At 38.5% G+C, this 19,476-nt stretch overlaps 1 protein-coding gene across 1 annotated transcript in view; it reads left to right on the top strand.

Moving 5' to 3' along the window:
* anapc5 (anaphase promoting complex subunit 5) overlaps positions 1 to 14,527 on the top strand; it is a 58,851-nt gene extending 44,324 nt beyond the window's left edge. Inside the window, exons 15-17 of the mRNA XM_043715731.1 lie at positions 6,403 to 6,550; positions 9,048 to 9,210; positions 13,229 to 14,527. Of these exons, the coding sequence (XP_043571666.1) occupies positions 6,403 to 6,550; positions 9,048 to 9,210; positions 13,229 to 13,434 (517 nt within the window). The 3' untranslated portion in view covers positions 13,435 to 14,527. The remainder of the gene's footprint in view (positions 1 to 6,402; positions 6,551 to 9,047; positions 9,211 to 13,228) is intronic.
* The last annotated feature ends 4,949 nt before the right edge of the window (positions 14,528 to 19,476 follow it).

The following is a 19,476-nucleotide window of genomic DNA, read 5'->3' as shown; positions in this document are numbered from 1 at the left end:
TAACTTAGTGCTAATTCATATCCCCCTTCAACTAACATGCCTACTTGCCTTTATGTTCTGGTACTCCAGAAGACAAAAGACAAAATGGACGTCTACTACTTAAAGTTCTATATCGCAGACTACACTTTATTGAGAAAAGCACTCTCATTTGTAAGAAAAACACATTTTGATATCTCTTTCTTCTCCTTGACAGCTTTGCCGTTCCAAGGGGTTTATGCATTAGGCACAATCTGCTCTGCTGATAACAATCATACAGAATACTTAAGCCCCTCAATCCCCAACACCCAAAGGTGTCCCAAGACCATATGAATAGGGGTACGTTACTTCTACAGGATACCCTAACTATTCAAATGAACCCACAAAGTTTGTGTTTGCTCTTAGCTGATCTAATGTGCACAATGCAGTTCCATGCTTTGGGCTGCCAAAATCCTACTTCAATGGAGGCAGCTCTGATATGCCAAAATATTTGGTCCATACAAAAGTAATGAAATTATGTGGAATCTTAAATGATTACTGATTTTGCCTCTGCTGAAATGTTATTTCTAATTTGGTGCGCTTCACTTTTTAGAAAGCTTTAAAGGGGGTGCAAAGAAATTTACAACAAATGGTTATATTGTAAATGGGGAACTTGCATGACAGGAATAAATGACAAAAGTTGTGTCTGTCCTTTAAAGAAAGGTTGGGTGGAGATTTAATGGTATTCAAAATCTTGTAGTTCAATCGAAAGAAGCTGTTCCCTTTGGTGGAGGTGACACAAACCGAAGATATGGATTTGGGTGATAGTGAGAGTCATAAAGATGTACAGTACAGAAACAGACCCTTCCGTCCAACTAGTCCATGCGAACCAGATATCCTAAATTAATCTAGTCCCATTTGCCAGCATTTGGCCTATATCTCCCTAAACCATTCCTATTCATATACACATCCAGATACCTTTTAAATATTGTAATTATACCAGCCTCCACCACCACCTCTGACACCATTCAATTCTGGTCTCCCTGCTATAGGAAAGATGTTGTGAAACTTGAAAAGGTTCAGAAAACATATACAAGGATGTTGCCAGGATTGGAGGGTTTGAGCAATAGGAAGAGACTGAATAGGTTGGGACCATTTTCCTTGGAGCGTAAGAGGCTGAGGGGGTGACCTTATGGGGGTTTATAAAATCATGAGGCACATGGATCGGGTGAAGAGCCAAGGACTTGACCCCAAGATACAGGAGTCCAAAACTAGAGAGCATAGATTTAAGGTGAGAGGGAAAGATTTTAAAGGGACCCAAGGGCAATTTTTTCACGCATGAGAGAAAAGACATATTTACATTGCAAATTATTGGGATGTGGAACACAGTATCCAACAAGATGGTGGAGGCTGAATCAATTGTAGCTTTTAAAAGAGATTAGCATAAGTTAGTAATGGTTTTGAAAAATTGCTGGGCAAGAGCCAACAGTGGGACTGTCTTGCAGAGAGTCAGTACGGTTTCAGAAGGGTCATGTATACAGCATAGAAGGAGTCCACTGTATGATTTAATGCTCAGCCAAGCATGTCCTCACCCATCTTCCATACAGAGTATTTCTGGTGGGAGCAAGTAATAGGAATTTGGCTTGACCTTAAGCTTTCTAATTTAACACACTGTAAACAGTTGTTGTATCTCAGCTGCTATTCCAAAATGTCAAATTTAGTACATACAAGGCATTACACACAAAACCCTCTTGAAATGTATGTTTTGGCTTCTCACTGCACTAAATATTTCAGCGCTGGGGACTACGAGTCTGGATAAAATTGATTAGGAATTTGCTATAGACATCACTGACAAAATCACTGAATTATTACAATATTATGATGAGGATATCAATTTGTCTGGTCTATTTCTTTCACCCAGGAAGAACTACACATCTTCCCTTTCCCATTGCAGAATCTGATTCATCTCCTATATAATTCCAATTTTTTTTTGCCTTGACTACCCTGCCGAGAAGTCCAATCCGTGTGTTGATCAGTCTTTGTGTCAAGAAGAATTTCCTGATTTCTGTTAGACTGCTTTCTTATTCTAAGTTAAAATTTACGCAACACCAGGTTGTCATCCAACAGGTTTGGGCTGTTATAGTAGTTAATGCAGACTCAAGTCTGTATTGAGACATAATACCTCACAATCTAGTATGTTTGCTCAGGTCTTTATTTACATCATACCTCACAATACAACATTCACACTTCACAATTCCAGTAGGAGTGCAGCATACAAACTCTTACTCACTACAATACTTATATTAATTCTAGCTTTGAATTCTACATCACAGTTCCTTTCCCAACCATAGCACCAATAAATCATAGTACATTTGAGATCAGAATAACACCAACACAAAAATAGGCAATAAATCTGCTCCATTTCTTTCAATAATTATATGTAAACCCATACTCAGCAGAAAGCTTTTTTAAACTTATTCCGGTAGTCCTACAGACAGCTCAGGATGTTGAGGTACTTGGGTAGCTTGAGTTTTCATTCCTACATAATTGTTCTTGAAGTTACTCCAGCAGAACTTTTCCATTTTCATTAGTTAGTTTGAGAACAATATATAGAATCAGTTGGTAATCATTTGCCCTGAGGGTTGGACAAAGCATGTCAATGAAATTAATGTGGATTTCACCAGTTTCCTCATTTTCCCCTCCCCACCTTATCCCAGTCATAGAGATGTACAGCACAGAAACAGACCCTTCAGTCCAACTTGTCCATGCCGACCAGATATCCCAACCTAATCTAGTTCCACTTATCAACACCCGCCCCATATCCCACCAAAACCTTCCGAATCATTAACCCATCCAGATGTCTTTTAAATGTTGCAATTGTACACTCCTCCACCACTTCCTCTGGCAGCTCATTCCATACACGCACCACCCTCTGTGTGAAAAAGTTGCCCCTTAGGTCTCTTTTATATCTTTTCTGAATCCTTTCAAGTTTCACAACAACTTTCCGATAGGAAGGAGACCAAAATTGCACGCAATAAACAATGTCCTGTACAACCGCAACATGACGTCCCAACTCTTGTACTAAATACTCTGACCAATAAAGGAAACACCTTCTTCACTATCCTATCTACCTGCGACTCCACTTTCAAGGAGCTATGAACCTGCACTCCAAGGTCTCTTTGTTCAGCAACACTCCCTAAGACCTTACCATTAAGTGAATAAGTCCTGCTAAGATTTGCTTTCCCAAAATGCAGCACCTCACATTTATCTAAATTAAACTCCATCTGCCACTTCTCAGCCCATTGGCCCATCTGATCAAGATTCCATTGTAATCTGAGGTAACTTTTTTGGCTGTCCACTACACCTCCAATTTTGGTGTCACCTGCAAATGTACTAACTATACCTCCTACATTCACATCCAAATCATTTATATAAATAATGAAAAGCAGTGGACCCAGCACCGATCCTTGTGACATTCCACTGGTCACAGGCCTCCAGTCTGAAAAACAGCCCTCTGTCTTCTACCTTTGAGCCAGTTCTGTATCCAAATGGCTAGTTCTCCATGAATTCCGTGAGATCTAATCTTGCTAACCAGTCTCCCATGGGGAACCTTGTCGGATGCCTTACTGAAGTCTATGTAGATCACATCTACCGCTCTGCCCTCGTCAATCCTCTTTGTTACTTCTTCAAAAAACTGAGGGACAGGATCTTGGTCACCACCAACGTCAGGCTGACTGGTCTATAGTTCCCTGGCTTGTCCTTACCACCTTTCTTAAACAGTGGCACCACATCAGCCAACCTCCAGTCTTCCGGCACCTGATCTGTGACTATCGATGATACAAATATCTCCGTAAGAGGTCCAGATATCACTTCCCTGGCTTTCCACCGAGTCTTAAGCCTCCAATTCGGCACCGCCCTCTTGACCTGTCCATCGTATTTCCCATCTATCCATTCCACCTTCCTTTCAGACTTATCACCTTCTCCCCCATCTTCATCTACCTATTGCACTCTCACCAACCTTTCTCCTAGCCCCATGCCCCCCTCATTTATCTCTCAGCCTACCGGCTCACAAGCCTCATTCCTGATGAAGGGCGTATGCTCAGAACGTCGATTCTCCTGCTCCTTGGATGCTGCCTTACCTGCTGTGCTTTTCAGCACCACATTCTCAACTCTGATTTCCAGCATCTGCTGTCCTCACTTCCTCCTATATCACTGAAACATACAACTAATTTTTCAAGTTTTTAACTCAGTGTCACAGTAATTATGTACTACATCATGCTTTTGGAAGATGTCAAGGCCAAGTTCTTGTATGGACCAAATTATAGAGTGTTATGAAAAATTATTTGCCTACCTCTTGATTTGTGTAGTACAATTGTGGATACAAACACAGTAGAACGGAAATGAGATACAAAGTAACTCAAAAGGACCATCCCATAGCACAAGCAAAAGCAACATAACATATAAGATAAAAATTGTGGTGATTTAGAGTACTCCAGCTCAAGTACTTTATGTGGAGACAAAGATTAAAACATCGGCTGCAATCTAGATGTAAAAGTGCATCATAATGATCAGCTTGTATTTAGAAGGGGGGGGCATATGTTAATTTTAGTGAAGGAAAAGGTAATTTAAAGAAAAACTGCAACATCACAGCAAGACCATGAATACTTCCACAACACAAATTGTGGATAATCATTGATAAGTATTTCTATATTTGAAACTTGACTAGTTAGATAAAACAAAATAAATATGGCAGGACTGGTGATGTGTTTTAGTTGTAGTATAGGGGAGCTGATGGACACCAGTTTGATCAAGTACTTCTAAACAGTTTGTAGCCTGAGGAGTTCAGATCAGATTAGATTCCCTACACTGTGAAAACAGGCCCTTTGGCCCAACAAGTCCACACTGACCCTCCGAAGAGTAACCCACCCAGACCCATTTCCCTCTGACGAACACACCTAACACTATGGGCAATTTAGCATGGCCAATTCACCTGAGCTGCACATCTTTCGACTGTGGGAGGTAACCAGAGCACCCGGAGGAAACCCACGCAGACAAAGGGAGAATGTGCAAACTCCACACAGACAATCGCCCGAGGCTGGAATTGAACCTGGTGCTGTGAGGCAGCAGTGCTAATCACTGAGCCACTGTGCTGTCCCAATTTGATGGGCTGAAATCCAAACTTTGGATATTGCCATGCTTCAGGGGGAGAAGGTTGCTTGAACACTTTGTTCCAAAGGTGGTCATACTTCTTAGGCTATGTTGTTTAGATCTGGTCCATAGTCAGGGACTGATTCAGGAAATGTGGTAAATCATGATACAAAGAGTTTGAAATGGGATTGATTTAGCTTAACTGAGTGGGCAAAACATTGGCAGATGGAGTATGATGTGGGAAAATGTGAGGTCTATTTTGGCAATAGAAATAGAAAAGTAGAATATTATTCAAATAGAAATAGACAGCAGAAGGATCTGGGTATCCTTGTAGATGAATCACATAAAGATAGCATGCAAATTATGAAGGCAAGTTGAATATTGACCTTTATTGCCAGAAGGTGGAGTATACAAAGTTTGAAAAGTACAACAGGTCATGCAGCATCAGAGGGGCAGGAGAGTCAACATTTTGGGCAGTCAACGTTACTTCATCAGGACGGAGTGAAATAGATGAAGGGTCATGCCCGAAATTCCAACTCTCCTGCCCCTCTGATGCTGCTTGACCTGCTGTGCTTTTTCCAGCTCCACATTTTATTGACTCTGACTTTCCAGCATCTACAGTCCTCACTATCTCCAAGTTTATAAAAAGGAGTTGTCTTACTATAGCTGTGCAGGGAATTAATGAGATGGCACTGAGAATACCGTGCACGGTTTTAGTCTTTTTACTTGCAAAGAGTATATTTGTATTGTAAGCAATTTAGAGAAGCTTTACACAGCTGATTTCCAGTATAAAGGAAAGATGGTAAGGAATCTTGTAAGGAAAGATTGAACAGGATGAGCCTGTATACATTGCAGTTGAGAAGAGTGAGGGATGTTCTTTTTGAAACATAGGATTACAAGGGGGCCACACAGGGTGGATCCTGAGAGGATGCTTCTGTCACAGTGAATTTATGACTAAGGGCACAGTTTAAAAATAATAGGTCTCCCATTTCAGACATAGATGAAAAGGGATTTCTCCTCTGAGGGGATGTTAGTCTTTGAATTATCTTCCACAGAATGCAGTGGAAGATGGATCATTGATTCTGTTCAAGGCTGACTTGGATTTTTGCCGAGCATGGGAACTGGGGGGAGGGTTGTTGAAAGGAGGCAGGGAAGTGGAGTCAAGGTCACAGTCGGCCTGATTGGCTGTAATTCGTAGTCCTGCTCCAATTTTGTTCTTATGATTTTGGGATCTCAACAGCATCAGAAAATAAAGCTTTACTAATATGTTCTTAAGTATTTATAACTGTTTATTTTTAGAATTCTTATTTTGGAGGCTGAGCTTTTCTGGCGTTCCTCATGTCATGCGGTCGCAGTTCCTTTGCTTCTAAAAGCATTGGCACTGAGCCGAGAATATCACTTAGAGTATCTAACCTCGGAAGCCATCTTACATTTGGCATTTTCACAGGTGAGCTATGTCACAAATGTTATTGTATTTAGTTGCAAAGCTTATTCTATATACTTTACTATGAAACAAGAAATATATGTCTCTGCATGGGTCTAACCTTAGGGGAGAATCGTATAAGAAACTGTTTTTCTTTCCTGGTTCCCCTCACCAAGACACAATTTTGCCAACAACAGCAAGCCCAAAAGCACCTGTCATCAAAGCAATAGTTCCTTTGAGTTGTTTGCTTTGCTTCATTCACACCATGCTGTGTGATACTAAATGGCAGTCTTCTTCCTGAATTTCATTCCAAGCTTGTACCTTTCAATTCAATTATATGAAGAGATGCCATTTTTAGAACAGCAAGGAATACATAAGCATAAAACTAACAATGCTAGTGTTTATTTTTCAGACAAACATTAGTTTAATCACATGCTCTTGTGATATTTCTTACTCTTTTATTTTCATTATAGCCTTTTCTTTCAACTGTCTTTCTAACCTATGTTTATATGGGGAAACAAGATGATTAACTGTCTCACAAGCCTCTGCCTGTTCAAACATAACGGTTTCTTTTACTTTTCTTGGCCCCTTGCTTTTATTAATGACCTTTTGTTCTATGTCCTTGCAATCACAGAACGCATTCCGTTTTAATCTGCTCTGCTTCATCATTTCATAGTTTTAAACACCTCCATCAAATCATCCTATGATCTCTTCTGTTCTAACAAAACTGGTTTCTTTTTTCCCCAAGTCCTTATTTGTATGTGCTTCTACAAGACAGCATCATAGTGAATAAATATTGTAAATTTTCTGTTACCTCACCATCCCTGTTGCAATGTGGAGCCCTAACTACATACTGAATAATTGTCTTCTAAAGACTCACCTTTATATCTTGACATTTATCACCTATACCTTATTTACGTAGAAATTATTTATGACCTGAGATGCTGTTTATGATATACAAAACGCACCACCACTCATTTACTGATGTCTTTTCTAAAGGAAAAGAATGGAGAAAGTTATTTTCCTGGATATCAGTAATATCTGTTTGCGTAACATGGGCTCTTGTTTCACACTAAAAACATAATTTTATTTAAGAGAATTTTGTATGGTATACCACTATACTGTTTCAACAGATATGTTTATGGTCATTGTTTTTTAAGGATGTTTATTAATTTTAAATTTAGTATTTTATTTTTCAATTCTAGGTGTAATATAGAAATGTAAATTTTCTATTTCAGACAGCTTAGGAATTTCTATGTTTGATGTATACTGTGCCTGTAAATGAATATTCTCTTCTATAGAAGATTATGAGGGGCATGACAGAGTGAATAGAAAGCACCTGTTCCTCTTCATTGAAGGGTCAGTAATAAGGGGCATAATTTTAAGGTGAAAGGCAGAGGTTGAGCGGGGATTTGAGGAAAAGCTTTTTCATCTGGAATGCCCTGCCTGAAATGGTAGTTGGGACAGGAAATCCCACAACCTTTTTTAAAAAAGGACATGGATGAGTCTTTGAAGTATCATAACATTCGAGGCTATTGCCCTTATGTAGATAAGTGACATTAGTGTAGATAATTGTATATTTGTGGCAGTACAGACTTGATGGACTGAAGGACCACTTCTATACCATATGTCATAGTTTCCCTTTAACATTGTTTTCTACTTTTTTGGGGAGATTTTCCACCACGATTTCTCCAAAGATAGTATATTCCAAAACTGGATGACTTCAAAGCAGCATGTCACTGATTTTCATCTTCCTAAACAGATTTAGAGTAAAACAAAAACTACAATATGAATCAGCAACATTTATGATCAAACTTCTGTGTTTGTTGAACTAGAAAAATAGTTCCTATTCTCAGTGTTACACACAGGGAGTCAATATCAAGTGTAAACAGAAGTTGAGTGAGCAGTTCAAAGGGGAAGAAATACGAGAAACACTTTTGTGACTATTAGTATTCTCCTTTCATGAAAACAAAGTAGAAACATATTGGTGGCAATACATGACAATTGGGGTAAGATTGGATGGACTGTAGCCAGTAAATAGATGTCTTTGGTGAAGACATTTTTGTCCTGTTCTCTTCTCCTGTATTATGCTAGGACTGATAAATAGGAAGTGGCAGGCAGGAGAAGTCTATTTGTATAGCTTTTTGAAAACTGAAAATCAGTTACTTGCTTTTTTTTAACTGATGTAAAAGCTAGTTTGGGATTAATTTTTTTTTAAAAGACTACTCTGTTTGGTACCCTTCAAGAAAAATACATGTAAAATACACTACATACAAAATAAGCTTGAGGAAAAGAAAAGAAATGCAAATATGTGAAACTTATCTGACTTTTAGAAAGGGAAGTAAAAGAAGACTATGTTAAAATTAACTGCAGTTGCACATAGCATTAGGAGGATTGAAAGGTAAGTCTATATGGTGTCACAGGAAGTGAAACTAACAGGAAACTTATGCTGGATGTGAAGTTCTTTAACAATTCAAGTCTTTTTGTGACTTAAAAGACCAAAATCATATATTTTTGCCAGCTGCTGCTTGGAATTCCAGAACAAGCTTTGAATCTACTGTATATGGCAATTGAACCCATTCTGGCTAATGGAATAGTCTTGAACCGAGGGCGTGCTATGTTGCTGTTGGCAAAATGTCAAGTCGCTTCTGCAGCCTCTGCTCCTACTCAAGAAAAAACTGAAGGTAAATACTTGAAATCTTTTGACCTGAACTGTGTACTGCTGGAACAATTTTAGTAATATTTATAAACTGTCAGTTTCCTTAGATCTTACAAACAATCCATTAGGTCCAACTTAATATACTCATTCTTATTAACATTTGCAAGACAATTCTCAGGCCACCACTTCAAAAAGAAAAGTTCCTCAAGCAAGCTTTATGTTTCTTGAATAGACAAGCCACTTTAAAATTAGTTGGAACAAGATTTTAAATCAAAAGTACCTTTGAATATGAGTGGATTGTTTAATATATTCTAGTATAGAAAGGAACAAATGTATTTCTAGTAAACATTGTATTGCATTATAATATTAAACTTTCCAAATTCATTTCCTTGAATCCCCTGGTATTTGGCCATAATGATAGATCTGAAGAACACAAAGACATGCTGCTGAAATGGGCATACATATGGCAGATAAATTAGCAGAGAAAGATGAAGTCATCTTTTTTTTAAGCAATAAGGAGAGATAAAACAAAGGACATTAAATTAGAAGAAGTGCAGGAAAAGAGAAACCTAAGGGAAAGCATTCACAAATTATTGAAGATGATCACTTTCTTGAGAAAGTGATTAAAAAGGCATGCAATATTTTGGGATTTATAATGTTGTCTAGTCTCACCTTAAACAGTTTAGACAACTCCGATCAGAATGTTATGAATGAATTTGCCTAGGTGTCCTATAATACCAAAGCAATCAAATCAGTACAAACACAAGCCGATACGAAGCAAAACGATCCCATTTTATTAGGAACAAAATCACAATAATCTTGAATACTAAACATATTGTCCCTTATCCTATTTGGCCCCTTAAGGTTACAATACTTCCAGAGTCTCTTGTAAATTTACGCAGTCATGCTGTCTGTGGCTATATCTCTGGGTCTGTCTGTCTTCCTTTCTCCCTCTGGATGGTCAGCGGGTGTCTGCCTCTTACCATGCTGTTCTCCTTAGAAGGCCTCAGATGATTCAAGAGAGTCTAAGAGAGGTTCTAAGATAGAGGTCTGCGGGTGAACCCTGTTTTTAAACCTTTTAGATGGTTTTCTGGAACTTTCTATAGTTCTGGACAATCAGGGAGACACATTTAATCATTTGAAACAAGAGTCAGTGATTTAGATGGCTCTCTACTGTTTCGTAGTGAGGCAGCACCCGGTGCTGCCTCCTTTGTATAGTGGTTAGGATTTTGGGAGTATGTCTGTCCAGAATAACTGTCGAGAGTGTGGTGCTGGAAAAACACAGCAGGTGAGGCAGCATTCGAGGAGCAAGAGAGTCGACGTTTCAGGCATAAGCCTTTCATCACAAATCAGCATTCCTGATGAAGGGTTTAAGCCCGAAACGTCGATTCTTCTGCTCCTTGGAAGCTGCCTGACCTGCTGTTCTTCTCCTCCACCACATGATCTACTCTGATCTCCAGCATCTGCAATCCTCACTTTCTTCTCCCTGTCCAGAATAACTGTTGGCTTTTATAGTATGTTTAAGTCATTACCATCTGGCTGTTGTGTTTGTAGTGTGCCTGGTGTGTGGATTTTGTGATTTCTGAGTTTTGCTTGGCCAATGTACCCAGCATCCCTTGCTGTTTGGCCAAGTTAGCAATCTAGCTGTGTTTTTGCAGCCAAGAGGCTGCTACATCCCCCCCCTTTTGAATGGAAAGAGTCCTTTGTGAATGACATTCAAACCTAATTGTAAAAGTTAGTTGTTTGTTGTCAGGGGAGCCTACGTATTCGTGTGAAAGCCATGATGTACATTGGTCAAGCCTCTCATTTGTACAAAACAGAACCTCCCATCACTGTAATCCACATAGAACTGTATTGCATTGACAACATTCAGTATTCAGATTAAATAGAAGTGACAATAGTGCTAACCCTTGGAGTTCCATCTATTTTAAAGCCTCTGTGTGCATGTATAGTATTATTCATAGTGAGTACCCAATCTCTGTCTTTCCCAGTCTGCAATCTTAGCCGCCAGAATCTTAAGATATATTAAGGTGAGTGCAATTGGGTCCACAGCTATATATGAGAGGAGCCAAATTCACAGATGACAGGCTAAAATCACAAAGGACAGTTCTGAAGAAGGGTCATTGGACCCGAAACATTAACTTTGATTTCTCTTCATAGATGCTGCCAAACCTGCTGAACTTTACCAGCAGCTTCTGTTTTTGTAAAGATACAATAGTTTGATCTGTTTGTTTAAGTGGTCTTTATCAATTGTCCCCTCTCTCTTCACAGCATATGGGAGGGTGTCATGGTAACCCATTCAAGTACCTCTTTTAATACTTCCAATATTTTTGACTTTAAAAGTTGTCGACCCAACTTTGTTACTAGGGATAATTGAAATCCCTAGCACCTCACCAAGAGTGTCATTGCAGTTGTCATTATGTCAGATCTTGATAGACAGCTAGAGATGGGTTCTGTCCTGGAATGTATGTTCGCGCTGTACATCACTAATCCAGGATGGGACTTTCCCTTCGCTAGCCTGCCTGAGGTCCTCCTTCAGCTGTTCAATCATCCAGTCTCCATAGATACCGCACAGGGTGTAGTTTTGTTGCTCACTGTCATCTCTGTTTTTGACCTGGATGATCTGGTTAATCATCTTGGCGTAACCCTCCAGTATGGTCATTAAGTGGTGGATAGCCTGATTCTCCACAAGCTGTCCCATGGTCTCCTGTTGGTTGTCTATCCGTATTTAGTCTTTCTCGGGCTCTTTTGACTTGTTGGGTCAAGATCCTGAGTTTATTGTCCAAATTAGCCAAATCAAGAGTATTGGCCATTGACTCTCCTGTCCCATGTGCTGTGACTAGATCATTAAAGAGTTCCCTTCTGTTCCATCTATTAACTGCTGGTCTGGATTTCCTCTCATATTTCCCTGTACCTCACCCCATTATTCTGTGGGTCAGGTGGGAATAGAATAGTTTCAATGGGGAACGGGCACCACTCCGTTAACTGTATCCCTGATACATCTATTATGACTGGCATTAGCTCATGTTGAATGTTGTCAAACAAAATTTTACCTATGGGTTTAATTACTAGTCCATCACAAGGGCTTGGTGGGGATGTGTGTGTGTGTGTGTATAGGGGGTGGGGAGAGGGGAGAGACAAGGTGGGGGAGGAGCCCATACTACTGCTCTTCATCTGTTTTTAATGTCATACTCCAGGAATTCTCTCTGGTAAGGCTTCCCAGGGCATCACCATCCTAACTCTGACCCCTTGTCCACACTACTTGCTAGGCAACCTACTACCATGCACTCATTCTCCAAGAAACGCCACCAATCGTCTCTGACCCCCACACATATAACACAATGTGCAAATCCCATTAGATTTCCTCTACACCATGAGCTCTGTCCACTGATGGTGCAGCTCCTGTAGTTTTCACCTGTCTTTATACATCTATGTTTCCCATTTCTTTTAAAATATATCTGAAAATTAACCCTTAACTAACTGAAACTGATTCAACCCCTTTACAACCCACAGAGTTTCTCAGATTTGTCTCCATTTTAGAACTCTTGTCTTTGTATCAAAAATCAAGCCCCACTCCATAAATCATATAATCTTGGCTTTCACTTCATTTCAATACAAAGAGAATGTTGCGCTGTCATAGGTGCAGATATTTCAGATAACACTTTAAACAGAAGCTCCACTTTTCCTCTTGAGGGAATGTAAAAGGTGCTGTTATGTTGTTGTTCTTGCTTTGCGAAAGCTCGGGGGTGCATCATTCTAATTCTCTACTGCTCAAGAATCTGATAAAATTAAGGAAGATAACAAATGACTTTACAATTATCTTTTTTATTTAAAGGAATAATTGGAGGCTATATATTTATATATTTAAAGGTATTTGCAGGAAATTGACTAAAGTTTTAAAGCCAATATTTTTCCTGTTTCTAGTACTTTGGAAAACAATTTTGGGTTACTGAAATGTGATGTAATAAATATACTAATAAATGCTATAGACTTTCCAGTGATGTTGCTTGACATTTTTTTCAAAATTTAACTTTTTTTTTAAGCTTTCGAATCAGCAATCGAAAATCTGAATGAAGCAAAGATATATTTTGAGAAAGCAGATTGCAATGAGCGGATCCGAGAAGTCCTTTACTTACAAGCAAGGCTGTACAACGCTCTTGGCAAGGTGAAGGAAAGAAATAAATGTGCTATGATGTTTCGCCAGCTACACCAGGAGCTGCCAACCTATGGCGTACCTCTTCTTTCATAGCACATGATGCATTTAAAACAGCAACTTAATTTGAAGGGACCCGTCACAGCAAACTTTACTGAACTTCATATAACAGAAGCTAACAGTTAAAGTATCCTTGATTTGTCTTTAGAACAAGAAAGTATCAAATTCATTTTTTTTAAGGAAAGTAATGGAACAGTGACCCCTCTATATTTACTAATAAGTGCATTCTCAGTCATGGAGTTGGATGCTGGGCAGAACTTGCATCGTAACAGGTTTATTTACTAAGCAAATAAAGAATTTCTGCAAACTACACACACAATGCATGATCACAATTACCATAGTCTCCTCTTAAAAGCAAGATCATTTCTCCAGCAAACTGCAGTAAGTGGAGGATGGTTATATAATACAAATTTATTAATTGTCGTAAAAAGAGACAAAATATAATACAAATTAATTATTTCTGTAGTAAAAAGAGATGATCTGTGTGCATAAACTGAATCCAAGTCCCTTAAAGGCAGTGTGGCCATCAGGCATAATTAAAGGGGAATTATCTATTCAGCTTTATGCTGCCTGGGACTTGCTATTTGACTATAAAGTAACTGATGATTGAATTTTAAGTTGTTATTGGTTTGCAGATTGAATCTAGTCAAAGATCGTAACTTCTTGATTTTCCTTTCAAGGTTAGCAGCCCAATGTATTTAATTAAATATGCGTATTAAAATGTGTATTGTAGAAACTTGGAAATGTGTTAGGGGTAAAAGAGAATGGAGGAGACATACTAAAATGCTCTGTTCATCTGAGTTTGAATATATCAAGACAAATAAGTTGAAATTGTCAGAGTGTCACTTTGCCTAGTTCTCAGTTTAGGTTTGCAAGAGCAAACAGGGCATAAATTGATATTAATCTGACGTCAGGGGAGCATGAGGACTGCAAATTAAATTGAAAAATTGTCATTATTTCTTAGGAACTGATATTCTAATGTTACATTGAAGCAATACTGAAAGTGTTCTATAATGCATTTAAATAATTTGATAACTGAAACTAGAATGCACTTCTGAAACTGCAGAATATTTATTATTTCCTATGGCAACTTAAAAAGCAACATTAAACGTTAAAGTTAATTATCCAATTGGTTCCTGTGAGCTTTTTGTAATTTTCATTAATAGACAAATCTGGGTCTGCTGGGACAAAAAACAAATTAATTGCTGGCGAAACTCAGCAGATCTGGCAGCAGCTGTAGACAGAAAGCAGAGTTAATGTTTTGATTCCAGAATTTTCTTGAAACATTAACTCTGCTTTCTGTCCACAGATGCTGCCAGACCTCCTGAGTTTCTCCAGCAATTTCTAGAGTTTCAGATTTCCAGCATCTGCAGTTCTTTGGTTTATTTGAGTCTGCTGATTTTTTTTTCCCTGAGAAGTAGTGGCAAGATATGTACAAGAAAGGGAAAACAGCCTATTGATGGTTTTATTAGATCGTGTTAATGGTTGCCATAGTTCAGTTTCTGCTCATATTGATGTGCAGTTTTGAACTCCTCAGAAAATAAGGACACGTAACTGGCCACAGGATGTGAATATTTATGCCTAGCTGATGTCACCTTATTTGGGGATTAAGTGTCCTAGTTTTTGTCTTGTATACAATGATAGTGAGATAATGATAAAATGTGGGACCACAATTCAGAATCATTTCAGTGTGATTCAGGATGTCTTCATGTTTGAGTTTTTTTTTTAACCACAGAAGGAACCATAACATCCTTCTTTATATGCCACTTACTGAAAAGATATGGAGATTAGTTTTATCTGAGGATTCAGACAGAGCCACTGCAGATTATAAGTCATTTTTCTCCAAATGTATTATCTTGAATGGCTACAGCAAATTCATCTGCACAAACAAACTTCTTTGGAGTATATTCAGTCTCAGAAATACCCTTTTCGAGTCATAGAATCATACAGCATGGAAACAGACCCTTCCATCCAATTAGTCCATGCTGACCATGTTCCTGAGCTATACTAGTCCCACTTGCCTACATTTGGCCCATATCCCTCCAAACCTTTCCTATTCATGTACTAATCCAAATACCTTTTAAATGTAATCTTATCTGCATCCCCCACTTCCTCTGGCAGTTCACTTCCACATACTTACCAATCTGTAAAGAAAAGTTGCCCCTCGTGTCCTTTTTAAAATCTTTCTCCTGTTACCTTAAAATATACTCCCTAGTTTTGAACTCCTTCATTCTAGGGTTAAAGACACTTGGTATTGACTTTATCTATGTCCCTCATGATTTTATAAACCTCTATAAGGTCACTTCTCAAACTCCTACACTCCAGTGAAAAATGTGCCAGCCTTTCTTATAACTCAAATCTTCTATTCCCAGCAACATTCTGTTAACCCTCTCCAGCTTAATAATATCCTTCCTATAACAGGGCGACCAGAACTGCGCACACTACTCCAGAAGAGGCCTCACCAACGTCCTATACAACCTCAACTTGACATCCCAACTCCTATACTTGAAGATCTGAGCAATGAAGGAAGCATGCTAAACACGTTCTTAACCACCCTATTTATATGTGATGAAAATTTCAAAGAATTATGTACCTGAACCCCTAAGTGTCTCTGTTTTACAATGCTACCAAGGCCTCTACCATTAACTGTATAAATCCTGCCCTTGTTTGTTTTACCAAAATCCAAAACCTCACATTTATCCAAATTAAACTCCATCTGCCTGTCCTCAGCCAATTGACCTAATTGATCAAGATTTCTTTGTAATCATAGATAACTACCTTCACTGTCCATTATACCACCAATTTTGGTGTCATCTGCAAACTTACTAACCATGCCTCCTAAATTCTCATCCAAATCATTTACATAAATGACGAATAAAAGTGGAAGTCCAGATTGGTGGTCTTTGCTTAGCATTGAAATATTTTATCTCAGTATGTATTTTTCTTTCTTAAAAGATAGAAGAAATCTTTGCAAATCCACAATGCCACTTATACACCCACTTTCTATATCATTAAAAAGGTGGTAGAATTGGAGCTATTTAAAGTTACTACATGTGTAAAGAAACAGAACAATCAAGAGTTCTCATTATACTTAACACAGCTATACCAGAATTGATGAAGGGCTTTTGCCCGAAACGTCAAATTCCCTGCTCCTCGGATGCTGCCTGACCTGCTGTGCTTTTCCAGCACCACTCTAATCTATGCTTCTCTTCAGCCCAATGAAGAATCCCAAATGGTTGGCTTCAAACCAAGTCCCAATATCATCAACAAAGTGATACTCAGATCTAGGTTTGACACAGTTGTTTTCTCCACATCTTTGCCACAGGAAATGTGTTGTACGTTTGTCTTTGACCAGAACATTGCAACCACAAACTGCACAAGGTTCAGTCCTTGATCCACAATATTCAGCATGCTGTTCAGATTTGTTGAACGTGAGCTCCAGTTTGCAGTTTTGAGACTTAATCACCTGCAAAGGGCATTCCAGATTCACAAGTTTTTCCAACTTTTTGTTTTCTACCTTCATGTTGCACTTATGGTTGACCAGTGCATGCTGTTTTGTTTAAAAAATAGTCATTTTCATTCAGCTTTATGCACATATATACGATTAGCAAAACAACGTGTGTTATTGGTCCAGAAAATTAGGAAATAGAATTATCATGGTTTAACATTAGGAATAGCAAAGTTCAAAAAACACTGTTGAGGGTTTATAGGTCCCTAAGTAATTGTAAGGGTTAACAGTGCATTGTAACAAGTTTCAGTAATTTCTCGTTTAAAAACAATGTCACTGTTGAGGTGGACTTTCATGCTCTTAATCTTCTTAGACTGGACTGAGCCAATCAGATTGGCAAAGTTGGTCCAGAAGTTGACTTGTAACAGATTCCTGCAGCAATGGGTGGAACCAAATATGGATGAAGCTATTTTAAATATAGCATTGTGCCATGAGGTAGGGATAATTATTAATGTCATTATTTTAAAAATCCATTGAGAAATAGTGATCATAATATTCAATTTCATATTAAGTTTAAAATTACATATTCCAATCATAAACCAAAAACTTAATAGTTAAGGGGAGAGTTTGGAAGCAAATAGACATGAAGTTGTAATAAAGTGTGAGGGTTTTAAAAATTCAAAATGTTCAACAAAATGTATTCTATTTAGGTCAAACATTCAGCTAGAAAAATTAATCTGTGACTTACCTGAGAAAATTAAGGATGATATAGGCGAAAAGGAGAGGCTGGAGACTTGTTACAAAGAGTACTAATAAATCTGAAGACTGGGTGTTTTGGAAACCTGTAAAAGACTACTGACAAGTTGATTAAATATATGGGGAAAGAAAGGAATACAAGGTCTAGGAATAGAAAAATGGGTTGTAAGAATGGTTTAGGCCATGATAAGGTCTGTGGGCTGTTTGTTGAACAAGCCTGCTGTATGATTCTAACTTTTGAAAGTATACAGAATGGAAAGGATTAGCTAAAGTAAGTATAAGAACCTTTAGAAGCAGAATTAAGCCCTGGCCTCTCAGAGTCGCAGACAGGAGTGATTCTCATAGGGAATGAAAACACGGCAGAGATTTGAGTGCAAGCCTAACTGACCACTATGTTTTATTTGCTCACTAAATCTGGTTAGATGACTAAAGTAAAGCAACAACTACCTCTGTCAGTTCCTGAACTCATTTGCTTACTTCTGTCAGCAACCATGTAGATAAAAACCTCTAACCCTACCTTACCTTATGGCACGCTTTGGAATGGTTACAAACATGAAATATGAACAGAGGTAAACATGCTAGTTCTGAAAGATCAAACCTTAATTTTAAAACCATGTCCCCTAATTCTGGCCAGACCCAAGATAAGAAATATTGTAACCAAATCCACCTTATCAAAACTTTTCTTACATATGCACTAAAGTCGTCACCCTCCCTTTCAAATAGAAGGGCATGGAGGAGGATGGGCACTGTACGAGACTTTGTGGCATTAGCAACTGTTGCATTGGCAAAGTGGGCCTATTGTGGACTAATGGCAGCGGCAGAATCAAGTTTTGGGCCTGTTTAGTACCTGGTGGCATTGGCAAGATCCAGCAAGGGCTCGTGGTCAAAGAATGGCAACTTTCGTTCTTGCGGTGTAGTGGAGGAGTCATGCCTGGCCACCTGGCCCATGACCTACAACAGAGTACTTAACCAGAAGTACTGTAAAGTTGGACCCCTTAGTTCTTAATTTTTCTGCCTTTATATTCTGTTTTGGTTTATTTTTCTATGTTTTAAGATGGTGCCAGAGTGGCAACACTATACAATGCTTTTCACTATATTTTGCAAGATACATGTAACAATAAATAAAATCAATTTTTGTAAAATTATTTTATCTTAAACACATTCATTTTGCTAGGTGACTAGTTTGTATTCAAATGAATAGTTTGTATTTCAAGCTTTTACAGAGATAACACAATACAACCTGGCTCTACCAAGACGTCAAGAAGTGGGCTACCCATTGTGTTTCATTACCACTTGTATGATAAACGGTTTTAATTATATTTACTTTTCAATCAAATCCCGAATATAGCTTTTAGTAATGAACCATGAAACAAATTTTTTGCTACAGAAGGGGACATTTTCCAGTTGGCAGGCTGCGACTAGTGCTGTGCCATTTACAATCTTAGTGATTTAGATGGAGAGAAGTTAATATGCCCTAGTTCGGTAATGATACCAAGCTAGGTGAGAATGCAAGATGGGAGGAGGTTAAGTAGCTTCTAATTGCTGTGGACAGGTTATTGGACGACAAAATGGTAGAATAAATCGTGTAAAACGTGAGGTTATGGAAACTAGTCCAGTTACATTGTGATAATGTAACTGGACTAGTAACCCTGATATACCCATATGAATTCCATCTTGATAGATGGTAAAATTTGAATTTAGTTGAGGAAGAGCTGAAGCAAAACACTTCAAACCCTCGAAATAACCTCATATATTCCACGCGAATCACCTCCTGTCTGTACCGGTTCGAACATCATTTTATCACTTTTGTCTCGTGGGCGGCACAACATTACGATCCCGATTGGCTAATACGGGTGTCCGTCAGACCGGGTGGC

The sequence above is a fragment of the Chiloscyllium plagiosum genome, chromosome 25 (genome assembly GCF_004010195.1).
Source record: "Chiloscyllium plagiosum isolate BGI_BamShark_2017 chromosome 25, ASM401019v2, whole genome shotgun sequence".
NCBI classification, from domain to species: Eukaryota; Metazoa; Chordata; class Chondrichthyes; order Orectolobiformes; family Hemiscylliidae; genus Chiloscyllium; species Chiloscyllium plagiosum.
Note: the sequence above shows the minus strand (reverse complement) of the source record. Positions and strands in the feature narration are given on the sequence as shown.